This window comes from Colossoma macropomum, unplaced genomic scaffold (assembly GCF_904425465.1).
Source record: "Colossoma macropomum unplaced genomic scaffold, Colossoma_macropomum, whole genome shotgun sequence".
Taxonomy (NCBI): Eukaryota; Metazoa; Chordata; class Actinopteri; order Characiformes; family Serrasalmidae; genus Colossoma; species Colossoma macropomum.
In genome coordinates this window covers 3,200,900-3,215,331 of record NW_023494803.1, presented here as the reverse complement: position 1 = coordinate 3,215,331, position 14,432 = coordinate 3,200,900, and the positions used below count along the sequence as shown (strand labels likewise).

The following is a 14,432-nucleotide window of genomic DNA, read 5'->3' as shown; positions in this document are numbered from 1 at the left end:
ATCAAATTCCCCATTGTTAGAATCAGGATCATGGCACAGTACCTACCCACAATCCATTCACATTAATACTTTAGGCAACTAACTTCCCATAAATGCAAAAACCAAACATTAGCTGAGTAAACATTGGAGGGGTAGGAATGGGAGAGGAAAAAATAAAAATGCAACCAGTCCCATCTAGAAGCAGCATATTGCTTGCCAGTTTACACCTTCACCAGCAGATCATTTTTTAGATTCAGTAACCTGGGTGATAGTGGTTTGAAGTCATCTAAGCCCATGAGGACTTTCTGGATGAAGTTGAATGTGTGGGTCAGTTCTTTTGGATAGTCAAGGTGTAGTGCATACATTAAACCAAACATCATGAGGAAAGCATCAGCCAAATTAGGCCCCTCATTCAGAACAATGTCACCTTCCAGCACAATGGCAATCCTGACAGGACTGAACTGAACAAGGGAACTTGGGTCTTCATTTACCACGCTTAAAAGAGCTACTGCCAGGTCTGCAATGTCCGGCTCATCCTCTTGTTCTGTCTGAAAAAATTGCATACACATATACACTATAAACATCCTGTGCAGTATTTCTTTCCATCATTCTGTCACTTTTCGCTCTCTTTCCAACAAACAACTAGTACAAGTATCCCAGACACTGTGGCACTGGTGAAGTTACTGGTGAAACTATTTAGGATGCAATTTGATTCTTTTTAATTGTGAAACATGAAGTTGATTTTTTTTTAATGCTGTTTGGACAGGAAAGGGCACAAAGTGACTCGACACCAAAACTTTGTAATTATTGTTTTAAGAAACATTTCTCTTACATTCCAAGTCCTGAAAAACCTAGAGTCATCTTCACGTAGATACACTGGGAGGGCTCGAAGTGCAGCAGTACGTCGGTGGTTAACATCACATTGCTCCTGTAATGAGTCACAAGCAAAATCAGATAAGGGACAGAAAGGAATAGAAAGAAGCAGATACACAAGAATAAGCACCTACAGCAGAAGCAGAGAAGCAGCAGCAGAAGAAACATAATCGAACAGCAGCAGATAAGGAGAGGTAGAAACAGAAAAAGCAGCAGCAGAAGCAAAAGAAAAACAAAGGAAATGAAGGAAATTAGCTAGGCAATATTTTTGTTAAAATACAAAAAGGTGATCTCTCATACCAGTACATCAAAGGCAGTAAAGATGCTCCTCATAGCCTCAGCCGTCTTGCCAGTACGTGCAGCCTTCTGTCGTGGTGAATGCTTGTCTAGCTCTGCATAGAACTTGCTTTGCAAGTTCATATTTGTGATCCTGTGGAATTCTGCACAAATCTAGACATACAAAAACAGAGATTTTCAATTTAGATTACCTTTAACTTAAAAGTTTTTACAGTGATAACATTACTTTTTAAAAATGACACAGTGAAAACAATGGGAGCACATGGGAGAAGGTTAAGAAAGAATTCACCTGTGACTCCAGTCGAAGGGCACTATTATCACTAGGGTACGCCTCGAAAGTGTGCATAGTTTTGGCCATATTTTCCAAGATGTCGTGCTTTTGTGCTCTTGTTAATTTCAAAGTCTTGCCAGTATTCTGATATGCTGTATTGCCAGCTTCAAGGACGTACTCAACATCATAGGAAAAGAGAGGTAGAGGAAATACATCAGGCCAGGTCTGCACACGTGCCAGGGCATGGGGCAGTAATTCTGTGTCTGAAGTTCCAGTTGAGCTAGTATCACTCTCTGATCTGAAAACCTTCGCTACAGCCTTTTGTGGCAGTTCTGTAATGTCTGAAAGAACGCAGAGCTGTCCTCCAAAGTCAGGGTCTTCATATTGTAAGTTGAAGTCAAAATCAAGATGAGGTTTAAATTTCTCCCGCATTATGGTGATTAGCTCTTGCACTGATGTGGGGCGTGTTGGAAGCAACATCTTGTGAGCAATATCTGTGGCTATGAAGACTCTTAATAACAATCTGTCAGACTCCGCCATCTAATGAAAACAAAGAAAATTAAATATTTTACTATGACTATCTACTTTAGCTAATGTACATATTCCACACATTCTAAAATATTTAATGAATTGAATATTACCTTGTTCTTGTGTGAATGATTGCTCTTCTCATAAAACAAATAAAAAAGGTTCAGTTTCAAGTTCAAGTAGAGGAAGACATACCTTCTCAATGTATCAGTAGAAATCTCTTTGGGGTCAACAGTAACTGGCCTCCTATGCTATAAGCAGAAAGAGGACATATGTCATTCAAGTTTGACACAGTGCAAACAGTCAGTTCACCTGGAATCAGGTTATACGCCCTTAGATGTTCCACATAATTAGACTTGTGCTGTCTGCAGAGAAAGGCCACATTATTATTTTCAAGTAGGATATCTTCAATCTTACTGAACTGAGGCAATCCCGCTTCTACACCTGCAGAAACAAACATCCCAGCACAAACATCAGTACCATCAATGGTAACTTGTGATGTCCTGTATATTGAATTGCTCTCTGTCTTTTGTTGAATGTAATGCTTTGCCACTTCAGGTAATGTCGAAACCAATACAGAAGTCACAACTGATGCTTGCTGATGTGGTCTAAAAAATGCTGGTGCGCTAAGATGGTAAGCCATCATATACTGGTGTCTGACAGCTAGTGTCTTGAGCACATTTTTGAAGTTTTGAGTGTCATGTACAACCCGCTTAAAAAATGGTCCTTTCCCCAAATCGCATGGTCCATAAGTGAACCAGAGGACCAAAACATCTGATCAATTCTGGGTAATGTTCGATGTAATGATGTTTTGGCCTGAGCCTAAACTGGGGGAAAACTTCAAGAAGCATCTGTCTGTGGTCCCTAATTTTAGTCTGTAAATACTGAATTGTTTCTTCAGTAAATGTTGGGGACAACACTAGCTCCACAATGTCTTTTAATTCCATTAACACTGCCCAGGCACCATCACCCTCTGGAATTACACTGCCTAGTATTAAGGGAAGTAGCCTCAGTAATGCTGCATTTTCATGCCCGTTGCCTCCTATTGTCATTTTCGAAGCATACGTTTTCACAATTGACTTTGGTTTATTAACTTTGTCTGTATGTTGATATGGAAATGACACAATTCTTTGATTCAAATAGTCAAGAGTGAAATGCTTAAGACGAATCATTTCCTGAATACATAAAGCCAACTCTACTGGCACAATCCCCTCTAGTAGGTCATGAAGAATATCAGGAGGGAAACCAGTGATGGGATGAAAATGCTTCAACCTTTGTCTTAACAAACAGACTCCAGACACGCCAAATCGATTGTCACCTTCACCCTGTGTGACGTTTTGGACATTCAGTTCATGACTTGCTTTGGTTCTTAAAACAAAATTACCTTCAGAAACTTCCTGACTGAAACAAGTCTCGACTAGCCAGGCAGAACCTGCATACATATTCTGATCTGAAAGACTGGACAAAGCCTGCTAATCCATGAGCTGCTAGATTATCTGCAGCAACACAAAGGACAGTGCCTTGGACAGACTGACCAAGAGACTCAATAAACACACCCTCCTGTTCCAGTGTTCTAATGTCTTGCACCAAAGGACCAAGGACTCTTTCATAACCAAAACTCTGAAGATCGGGTACTCTACACAACACTGCCAGCTGTATTACATGCAAAGCAGACCGATATTTGCTTGGCAAGTCAGCAAGAACCCAGTACACTGACAGAAGTTTGTGTATTTTCCTTGAAGTACCTAAAGGATTTGCTACTTCTATCTCGCCGATATATAAAATCAACGGCATTTTGACAGCAACTCATTTTCTCGAAAGTACAAACCATCTCGATGACTTGTGTAGTGGTCGGGCTGAGAACAGTATTATAGAATCAGTTTGCCTGAACAGCTCCTGAATCATTGGAAGTATAGGGACATACACTGCAGTGTGTCCAGGCTCTATGATATACTGAAAAGGCATGACCACAGGATAGTTTCTTTCTGTAAATGATTTTCTTCTCTTATTGGAGGATAATTCTCCACCTGCAGTTGTTGCACTGACAAAAATATTACAGTTTAGGACAACACTAACAATCTCATCAAGAACTGCATCACTTACAGTAGTGCAATGTTTCTGTAACACCTCACTTATATTCTGTTTCAGAAGAGGTCTAGACAACAGAAAGATTTGTCTCAAACGCTCCACTATCTCCTGTGCTGCTAGATCAGAAACATGAAGAATAGCCTGCATCTTTAAAAAAAGAGAAGCTAAATTGTGACGTAAATGCACAGTTAATTGGTTGGTGTCACATTGCCCACTGTCAACATCTGAGTTTTCATTCTCAGGTTGACTCAAACCCTCACACAGGTCTACATTCTCATCGAAAGATTCAGCAGCATTTAGGCCTAGAGTGTCTTCATCAGCATAGACATCATTAAAGAATTCTGCACCAGCACAGGCACCATGTATTCTGCTTTTGTGAGCATTAAAGGATGAGTACACATTAGTACTATAAGCACAATTCTTATATGGACATGCTACCATTTCATGGGTTCGTAAATGCCCTCCTAAATGTGCAAAAAGTATCTTCTCAGAAAAAGGTTGCTTGAACCCACACAAACAACATTTATACACCACCTGCACTCTTTGTCTCCCTTGATTTGCCCCTACTTTTTCTGTCTCTTTGTGAAACCTTGACACATGAATTTTAAGTGCATTGAATGATCGAAATGTGCAAATACATGTTTCATAAAGACACGGCAAAGGACTGACTTTTAAAAAATGGCTATGTTGCAAACGATAATGCCCAAGTAACTGTGCACGAGTATCAGAGGAGCATTACTGCACAACCTGCATTTCCAATCCATTAGTCAATCAATATGTACAAGTACAAGCCAACTTTTAAAAATGTATGGCAGGTATGGGATATTTATGACAAAATTAAGCATTTCCAAAAGACCTTCAGTTACTAAACATAGCCTTAACAACACTGTCTAAAGTTGTCTTCAGAAAGGAGTGAAGGGAATTTTTTTCTAATTGGAAAAGGGCATTTACATAAATCAAGGCAGTGCTCTTTTAGGAACTGACCATATGTTCTGTCTTCAGTGTAGCATTCTATTCATGCACACAAAAATACAAATTAATCACTTTTTGACAATGCAAATATGATCTATGATGATAATCACACAACACGCACTGCCTGAGCATCACAATATTGTTTGCAATTAATAAAAAATAAAAATGCATCTATGAACTGTATTCACATCATCTGTGCTCTTATCACCAATAACTTAAGCCTGCAAGATAATAATAATAATAATAAAAAATTACTGTTACATAAAATACATGCTGTAATTCAAGTTTAAGTTCAACACAATGCACCAAAGGTTTAAAGTTTGGATTCCATTACACCTCCCTCGCGCCAGTGTTTTTAGACAGTAAATTAGCTACCTTTTCTAAACATCTTGTTCTACTTTGCCGACATTCACTATTATTGCAGAGTGGAAATTCACATTTAAGCACAGCCAAAGCTTTACTTAATACTCTCAAATCCCTCTAATTTAGGAAACTGTTTTACACCCCTAACGTGCTCACGTTCAGTAAAGTTAAGAAAAAGTTCAAATTACCGTGAAGTTGCTCTTTATAGGCTGTAAATGAACGTGTGGATAAAATAAACTCTGCCCTCCTCTTGAAAAGGTTAGCAGCTAGCACCAACACCACTTAACTGCACTCAGGCTAAAAACTACAGCAGCATTGTATTTGCTTTGAAAATGAACTGAAACCAAACTTACCTTCTGCATCTCCTCCGTCTCTCACAGGTCTGACTGTTAATTACGCGCGCTGACAGCAGTTCAAAAAAGCGCGCGCAATTCAAAACGGTTCCTTAGAAACACAACCGTGTCCCTTATTGTAATCTACGTAGATCTTTTAAAAAAACAGAATGAATTTATGAAGAATGAAGGTTTAGAGAGGGTTAGGGTTAGAGTGCAGCGTTATATTAAACTATTAAGATTTTTTCCTGCGCCTGCAGTAGCATCCGCCATGTTTGCTGAAAATTCACAGTATGCAAATTACATGGCATTAGCCAATCGCAAAAGAGGAGCGTCATACGTCAGACGCTTCGTAAAAATAAAATGAATAAAATTGCGTTTAGTGGCTGGTTTTACTTGAAAAATGTGAGCCTACTGAAATTAAAACTGGCGAATTTGTTGTATGGACTTGAATATTTTAAGCTGATTGAAATATTTTGCAGTTTTGATTACAGATAGATTCATTTTAATGAGTCTACAATACTATCAGGGAATACAGTGTGGTTTAAGACACAGAATTACTGATTTCAAACTATTAAATCGAATAAAACTGTAGCTGAATGCACCTGAGACGAGTGCTGTGCCGCACATCATGCAGGCAGACACTAGATTACGTTCACAGTTTCTGTTGTTTCTATGTATGAATAATTTTCAGTAACACGTTCTATGAATGTCATGTTTGTAAGCATCTATAAACACATTTATAACATGTTATAATGTATTCATATGGCATTATAAACATGATTATAAACATCTATAAAAATGAATGACACTTTATAGCCATGTTTATTATACATTATGAATTGTTAATATAACGCATTATAAGTAGTGTTGATAACATGCTATACTGTCAGTGTCAAAAAAGTCCCAGCTTGGAGAGCGTAAAGACGAATACCAAGCTAACGGTGGTGAACATTACCTTTCCCACATTGGGTAAAACACTGATGGCAGCACTAGTTTAAACTCTGACATTTGAAGCCTGTAATGAGCTTTACTGTGAATGTTTTAGTGTTTCAGTAAATCCTTCAGTAAATACTTCAACTTGAAGCCTCACTCTGAACACTGGAGGAGGCTTTAGTACAGTACGCTTCACTTTACTTAGAGCGGACTAATACAACTTATGAGCTCTTATAATTTGTTATGATCAGTTCTTATAATGTATTATGTTAACAATTCATAATGCATAATAAACATGGCTATAACGTATAATGCATTTTTATAAATATTTATAGCCATGTTTATAATGCCTTATGAATGCACTATAACATGTTATGAATGCTTTTATAGATGCTTACAAAGGTGACATTCATAGAAAGTGTTACCAAATTGTCTAACTGAATTGATAGTTTACAGTAAGTCATATTATGCACTGAAACGTGGACGGTAACACTTTCTATGAATGTCACGTTTGTAAGCATCTATAAACACATTCATAACATGGTGTGGAATGTTCTGTTCTACAGAAACGAATCGGAATTGTTAACAGTGGTGGTGATGGGAACCAGACGTCTGTAGAGTTTCAAGCCTCTGAAGGCTCCCTCATAGGAAGCTATTACACCAAATGGCCAGTGTCCACAGGCATATTTGCCTTATCGTATTAATAAAGGGGAATTACACCATTTTTTTTTCAAACTTTATGAATAATTCGGTCCTTCAGATGTAGAGTCTTTCAAAGTGATTGGATGTGAAGTGATTCATTTGCAGACTTCAAACTTACAGACTCAGATTTCTTTACAGTGGTGGTGATAGGAACCAGGGGTCATGATGTCTAGAACACAAATATAGCCTTTTTATTTACTATCCAAAACCACCAACAAAACCTTGTATCTCCAAAATGGTAACTTTACAGGAGAAGGAAAAAACATACTCTACTTTTAATGTAAGTCAATGGAACCAGACTTTTTTCCAAGTCATTTTGGGTCATTTCTGTTGGTCCATTCATCATGAAATTTACATTTGATGTAAAGGACAGTGAATATATTCAAATTCTGTCAAAAACTGAAAAACGGTTTGTTCCAACAGCAGCGATATGTAATGTTGATGATGGTAAAACAGGCATAAATCTGAAAAAATAAGTTCCCTTATGGAGCTATATTTCCCTGCATGTACCCGTCTGTCATGAACGAATCAAAATAAATGGATTAAAATACATTTTAAGCCAAACCTTTATCACAAAAAAATCATTACATCTAGCCACCTCATATAAGAGGCAGTTAAAGTCTTCGGGCGTCTGGTTCCCATTACCACCACTGTGAACAACTCTGACTGGACAGCTTGTTGAAAATACCCGTTGTCCTTTACATTGTGTGTAAATTTCATGATGAATGGACCAACAGAAATGACCCAAAATGACTTGGAAAAAAGTCTGGTTCCATTGACTTACATTAAAAGTAGAGTGTGTTTTTTCCCTCTCCTGTAAATCATTTCAAACCGAATCACTCTGAGTGACGTAGTTCACATTCATTTAATTATAGATCTAAAATCTAGATTTTAGAAAGTTTGGAAAATCAGTGGAGTTGCCCTTTAAATGTAGTCGTCGGGTGTGAAATAGTTAAATAAGGCGCGCCAGTAAAGCGGCTCTGAGAAACGGGTCAGAATCTAGACTTCTGATTGGACAGCGGGAGCGAGAGGCGGGATTGGTTTTGCGTAACAGACCGCGGGGTGTTGTGGGAAAAGACGGGATCCCCCTCCTTCTCCTCCTCCGTCTCTGCGAAGAGTTCAGCCTTCAGAGTGGAGCAGAAAACGTCAGTACACAGCGGCTCCGATTTAAAGTAGCACTGAAATTAAGGTGGCACAGAATTTAAGGTAGAACCTTATTTAAGGTGGTACAGAATTTAAGGTGGAACTCTCTTTAAGGTAGCACTAAAATTAAGGTGGCACAAAATTTAAGGTGGAACTTCATTTAAGTTGGCACAGAATTTAAGGTGGAACTCTCTTTAAGGTAGCACTAAAATTAAGGTGGCACACAACATAAGGCGGAACTTTATTTAAGGTGGCACAGAATTTAAGGTGGCACAGGATTTAAGGTGGAACCTTATTTAAGGTGGCACAGAATTTAAGGTAGAACCTTATTTAAGGTGGTACAGGATTTAAGGTGGAACTTTATTTAAGGTGGCACAGAATTTAAGGTGGAACTTTATTTAAGGTGGCACAGAATTTAAGGTGGCACTCTCTTTAAGGTAGCACTAAAATTAAGGTGGCACAAAATTTAAGGTGGAACTTCATTTAAGTTGGCACAGAATTTAAGGTGGAACTCTCTTTAAGGTAGCACTAAAATTAAGGTGGCACAGAATTTAAGGTGGAACTCTCTTTAAGGTAGCACTGAAATTAAGGTGGCACAGAATATAAGGTGGCACAGAATTTAAGGTGGCACTCTCTTTCAGGTAGCACTAAAATTAAGGTGGCACAGAATATAAGGTGGAACTTCTTTTAAGGTGGCACAGAATTTAAGGTGTGAAATGGTTAAATAGGGACAACGCGCCAGTAAAGCGGCTCCGAGTAACGGATCCGAATCCAGCCTTCTGATTGGACAGCGGGAGCGAGAGGCGGGATTGGTTTTGCGTAACAGACCGCGGGGTGTTGTGGGAAAAGACGGGATCCCCCTCCTTCTCCTCCTCCGTCTCTGCGAAGCGTTCAGCCTTCAGAGTGGAGCAGAAAACGTCAGTACACAGCGGCTCCGTCTGTCCGAGCGGCCTGTCCGCACCAGGACGGGCTCAATTTACATAAAGAAAGACAGACAGTTTGTTGTGGTCGCAGCAGAATCGAGCTCAGAGGAAAAATCCGTAGCTACGTTTGTGTTTTTCCCTCAGAGTTACGCGACCAGCGCGGCGCGGTTTGAGGTCCAGTTTATACGCCACATCTCTCACTCCTCTCCAGTGAGACGAGCTACAAGTCGCCGCTGAGGAAAAACAGAAAACACGGTGAGTGAAACATCACGAACTGCCCTTTTCTCGCCTGAAGATTTCTGTGTGACAACATCTGGGTGTATTATTTCTAGTTACGCGGTTTTTGTGTGGACCCGTGTCGTTATTCTGCTCTGAGGTAATGTTTACCTCAGTTTAACCCAGCTAGCCCGCTGCTGCTAGCTTAACGTTACCGTAACCATTTTACGAAGAGCGCCTTATTCGCCAGCTTCTCTTTCCAATTTTCCCGTCCCACCTTAAATAGTGCAGCGATTAACGTTACATGCAGGCGCCTTTTAAGGTGGAACGGGAAAATTCGAAGAAAAGAAGCCAACTTCAGCCCGTTTTCGACCAGAAATATGGGAAGACTGCGCTGCTGTGTTGGGAAGCTGCTCTCAAGACATGTTGACCCGACCGCTGACAGGCTTATCCGTCTTATCTGTTGGCTTTTCAGAAAAACACGCTTCCTTCAGGGCTGAAAAATAGGTCAGTACATCATTAGTTTCCTCCATGTGTTGCCACGTCAGGCTGCTGTGTTTATGGCCGAGTACACTTTGACACTTGTCGTGTTGGCTGGCAGGTGATTTAAGTCCTGTTTAAGCGTTTAACTCGTCTTCTTGCGCTGTTTTCACCGCCTTGCTGGAACATTTCACACTCAAACTAACGTTATTGTTGCTTGTCTGCCTTATTTGCCTTAATGGGGCAGCGTAAACCACATGTGGTTTCTGGTGGTCCTCATGTGTTTGTGCGTGGTTATTATTTACATACAGTGAAGGAAGGGTCGCTCGATTACGGCCGGAATCATAATCACGATTATTTTGGTCGGTATTGAAGTCATGATTATTTAACACGATAACCTCATTTAGCATGCATGTATTTAACTTCTAATTTCCTTGAACTTTAAATATAAAGCACCTGAAAACAAACTTAAAACTGTCAAAAAAGTATTATGTAAATAATATATTTAGTATACCTATATTAAAAATGCATAATATACATAATTATAGCACAAAAATAAATCAGATCAAATGATATAAAGTCAACTCTGTTGTAGTGCACTTCAACAGCCTACTGAAAACTACTAAAATGTATACCAATAGCAAATCAAAATAAATGAGTCAAAGTTAATTCATATCAAATGTGATATAATTTAATTTGGACTAGTTTGATTTTATTATTTCTATGTATTTTTACTGCCACAACCTACTGAAAACTATACAAAAATATACACCGATCAGGCATAACATTATGACCTTGTTTCTACGCTTATTGTCCATGTTATCAGCTCCACTTACTATATAGGTGCACTTTGTAGTTCTACAGTTACAGACTGTAGTCCATCTGTTTCTCTGATACTTTGTTAGCCCCCTTTTACCCTGTTCTTCAGTGGTCAGGACCCCCATGGACCCTCACAGAGCAGGTACTATTTGGGTGGTCGATCGTTCTCAGCACTGCAGTAACACTGATGTGGTGGCGGTGTGTTAGTGTGTGTTGCGCTGGTATGAGTGGATCAGACACCAACCAAAAATATCCAGCCAACAGCGTCCTGTGACCACTGATGAAGGACTAGAGGATGACCAACACAAACTGTGCAGCAGCAGATGAGCTATCGTCTCTCGTCGGCTGACTTTACATCCACAAGGTGGACTGACAAGATAGGAGTGTCTAATAGAGTGGACAGTGAGTGGACACTCGTACTCTGATGTCTGATCCACTCATACCAGCGCAACACACACTAACACACCACCACCACGTGTAACTGTAGAACTACAAAGTGCACCTATATAGTAAGTGGAGCTGATAAAATGGACAATGAGCGCAGAAACGAGGATGTTATGTTATGCCTGATCGGTGTATATTCAGCATTAATATACTGTTCAGGGAAGTTTGAGGCTGGCCCGGCTTAGTATTGAAATTCAGTACTTTTCCACTTCAGTACTACGAATTCTGTCATTTGGTACCAAAAAGGGAAAAGGTGCACTGCATTTATAACACAAGGCAAAGCGAGAGAGTATCATGGCGAAATGTAATACAGCACAATAAGCCTTTATGTTTTCATAATCATTTGAAGCCACAATCATAACTGAAAATGAAACTTAACTAATCGTCCAAATGAGACGGTCTGTGTTGTTGCATAGTTGTACATACAAGAACAGGTGAACTTAAATAGGTTAGTCTTGATCAGGGTGTGGGTTAGGCAAGTTAGACAACTTACCACCGGCTCACTTTCACTTTTCTTTCAGGCACATGGTGGAGTTGGTCTAGAATGTGGACTGTGTGAGTTCAGAGGTTGCCCAACTTTCATTTTTGTATGTGAAATCATATGAGAGAGGCTCTTAAAGGCATATTACACTTATTTTTCACGACGCATTTATGCATAATTATATGGTTAAGACACATACGTTACAGGAAACCTTGGAGAGTCAGAATCGTTCACAGTGGTGATGATAGGAACCAGACGTCTGAAGAGTCTGAAAGCGACCTCACTGAAAGTACAGGGTGATTCAAAAAGATTCATCCGATTTCAAAATGGTTTATTTCACGTGTAAATCGTTACAGATCAATGCAGTGAACTGTAAATGGTTTAAATGAGCTTAAAGTTTATTATGTAATTGTACAAGGTCTCAGTATGAACCTCCTCCAGCTGTACGGACAACATCAACGCCACAGTCAGATTCATCCCATACTGGATTGAGCATGTCGGGTGTCGCTGCACTCACGGCTCTTTCAGTGCGATTTCGGAGATCATCCAGTGTTGTGGAACCAACGACGAACGCTCTGAGCTGTTGGAGCTTCACTGCCCACGAAAATCACTCTGCACAGTTATGACGGATTCACTCTTATTGAAGTGGAGAACGCAGAACGCTTTCTGCTCAGGGGTCTCATCTCCTCTCAGACTGAAGGGAGCCATCTTCCACTGACAGTCAGAAACTCTATGACTCCCTCTTACAATTGGATTGTGATTGGTTCCTAGGTGCCTCACAGCTACCCTAATATGCTGTCTCATGCCTGAGACATTGTTTTTCCATAGTTTTAGATATCTGTGTTCTAGGTACTGTGACCCCTGGTTCTAATCACCTCCGTTTTCACCAAATCTGATTTGTTGAGTTACTCAGAAGCGGAGCTTTTCACTCCAAATCACGCTGAATTACTTTGTTTACATCTGAACAATGAAAATCGGTGAAAGTGACTCTCAGTGGAGTTTTCCATGTCCTTTAAACCGGGGGTTTGTGTGATTCAGCCGCTGATTAACAGGAAAGTGTAATAGTTATCCGACTGCTATTGGAACTGCAGCTAGTAACTGATTCCTTGCACTGACACACGTTTAGTCACGAGTGGTGGGCATGTGTGAACTTCACACTCAGTGATATTAATCAGTGATCCATTGTTTAACCTGTTTTCAGCTCACTGCGCTTCACAAATGGATTACAGTGTTAGTGTTAGTGTTAGTATTGATTATGTGTCAGAATAAGCCATAGTAAACTGTTAATTATTGTTCATCAGCCCAGATCTTTGCTTTAACCAGTTATTCTCCAGGGTATATTTCAGTTTTTCCATCTGAATTTACATCCCCAAATCCTGAGGCAAGTTATTTAGTAACTGCAAGAAATAAATGTAAAGTGTTGGTGTTTTTTTGTAAAAGCTCCCCTTAAATTAACAGAAAGTGTGTTTTATGATCATAAACATATCATAAGTCATATGCATACAATTTACTGCTGAAAGCCAAAAAAGTAAAAATGTTTTACAGTGTATTTCACTGAGAAGTACGATGGCGTTTTAGGGCCACAGTTAATAAAAATAAAAATAGTAGACTTTGAGAATAAAGTCTAATATTTCTAATACTTTGAGGAAAAAAAAATCATAATATTTAGAGAAAAAATGTGTATAATTACAACATTAAAGTGGCATTAATACCAGGAAAGGTCGCAATATTGTGGCCAATAGCTTTGCGAAGTGAAGCAGCACCTCCTCGTGTTAAATGAGGGGCGGTGAGTTGGTGGAGTTCTACTTTCATATCGATTCACCCATAAAGAAACACTCAGTCTCCCTGTCTCTCCTGCTCATCAGCACCAGCCTGTTATAGTATAAGAACCGGCTGAAACGGCTGAGCAGGAAACTGTGTTTATCTAGAATAAAGAGCCAGACGGACTCGGAGGAAACTGTCTGTCTGTGTTGTTGAAGGAGAATCTCAGGCAGGGTCGTCTACACGGCTATCGGGGGCTCCATCTCCCCCCATTCAAAGAGGGCATGAAGTTTCACAGACAGTGAGAATGATGATCAAAATGATCCACAGAGAGACAGGAGTGAGTGGAGCTCCGGCGCCAGTACAGCAACCGAGACCCCAACGTGTTATGGCAGCCCCCCAACAGTACAGCAGCCCACTTTATCCTCCAAATATCACAACTTTCTTCTCGAAATATTGCGTCTTTTTTCCTTGAAGTTTACTGTTTTTATTTTTAACAGTGGCCCTAAAACGCCGTCGTAGAAGAGACACCATCTGAGATCCGAGTAGCTTATGAAATATGAAAGTTATGAAGTAAAGAATATGACAAAGTGCGTTTTGGAACCACGGAGGTTAATGGAAGTTCAAATGGAAAATTTCTAGCCAATTTCTGATCCCAAGCTCAGACACAGCTGAAAGGAATTCAGCGGAACCGAATGCAGTCCCTCAGGTTTGTCACCCATCGCCTGTTTTCAGGCTCAGTCATGTTCAGTCGTGCCATAACGTCTCCGTTGGTCGAGATGCAGAGAGACGGACGCGGTGCCGTGTTTGTCGGGTCAGACTCG

General features: G+C 39.9%; 2 protein-coding genes across 3 annotated transcripts in view; one reads left to right on the top strand and one right to left on the bottom strand.

The window, feature by feature from the left end:
* Window positions 1-200: 200 nt before the first annotated feature.
* Window positions 201-2,218, bottom strand: LOC118823835. Its single transcript, XM_036593677.1, has 4 exons — window positions 2,144-2,218; window positions 1,439-1,960; window positions 1,153-1,302; window positions 201-527 (listed from the first exon to the last, which is right to left on the bottom strand). Exons 2-4 carry the CDS (start codon window positions 1,958-1,960, stop codon window positions 201-203), a joined length of 999 nt encoding a protein of 332 aa, XP_036449570.1. The 5' UTR covers window positions 2,144-2,218.
* Window positions 2,219-9,333: 7,115 nt separating this feature from the next.
* zgc:91976 (uncharacterized protein LOC492359 homolog) overlaps window positions 9,334-14,432 on the top strand; it is a 52,973-nt gene continuing 47,874 nt past the window's right edge. For both annotated transcript variants that reach the window (XM_036592591.1, XM_036592590.1), the window contains exon 1: window positions 9,334-9,662. The gene's annotated coding sequence lies outside the window, so the exon portion shown is untranslated. The remainder of the gene's footprint in view (window positions 9,663-14,432) is intronic.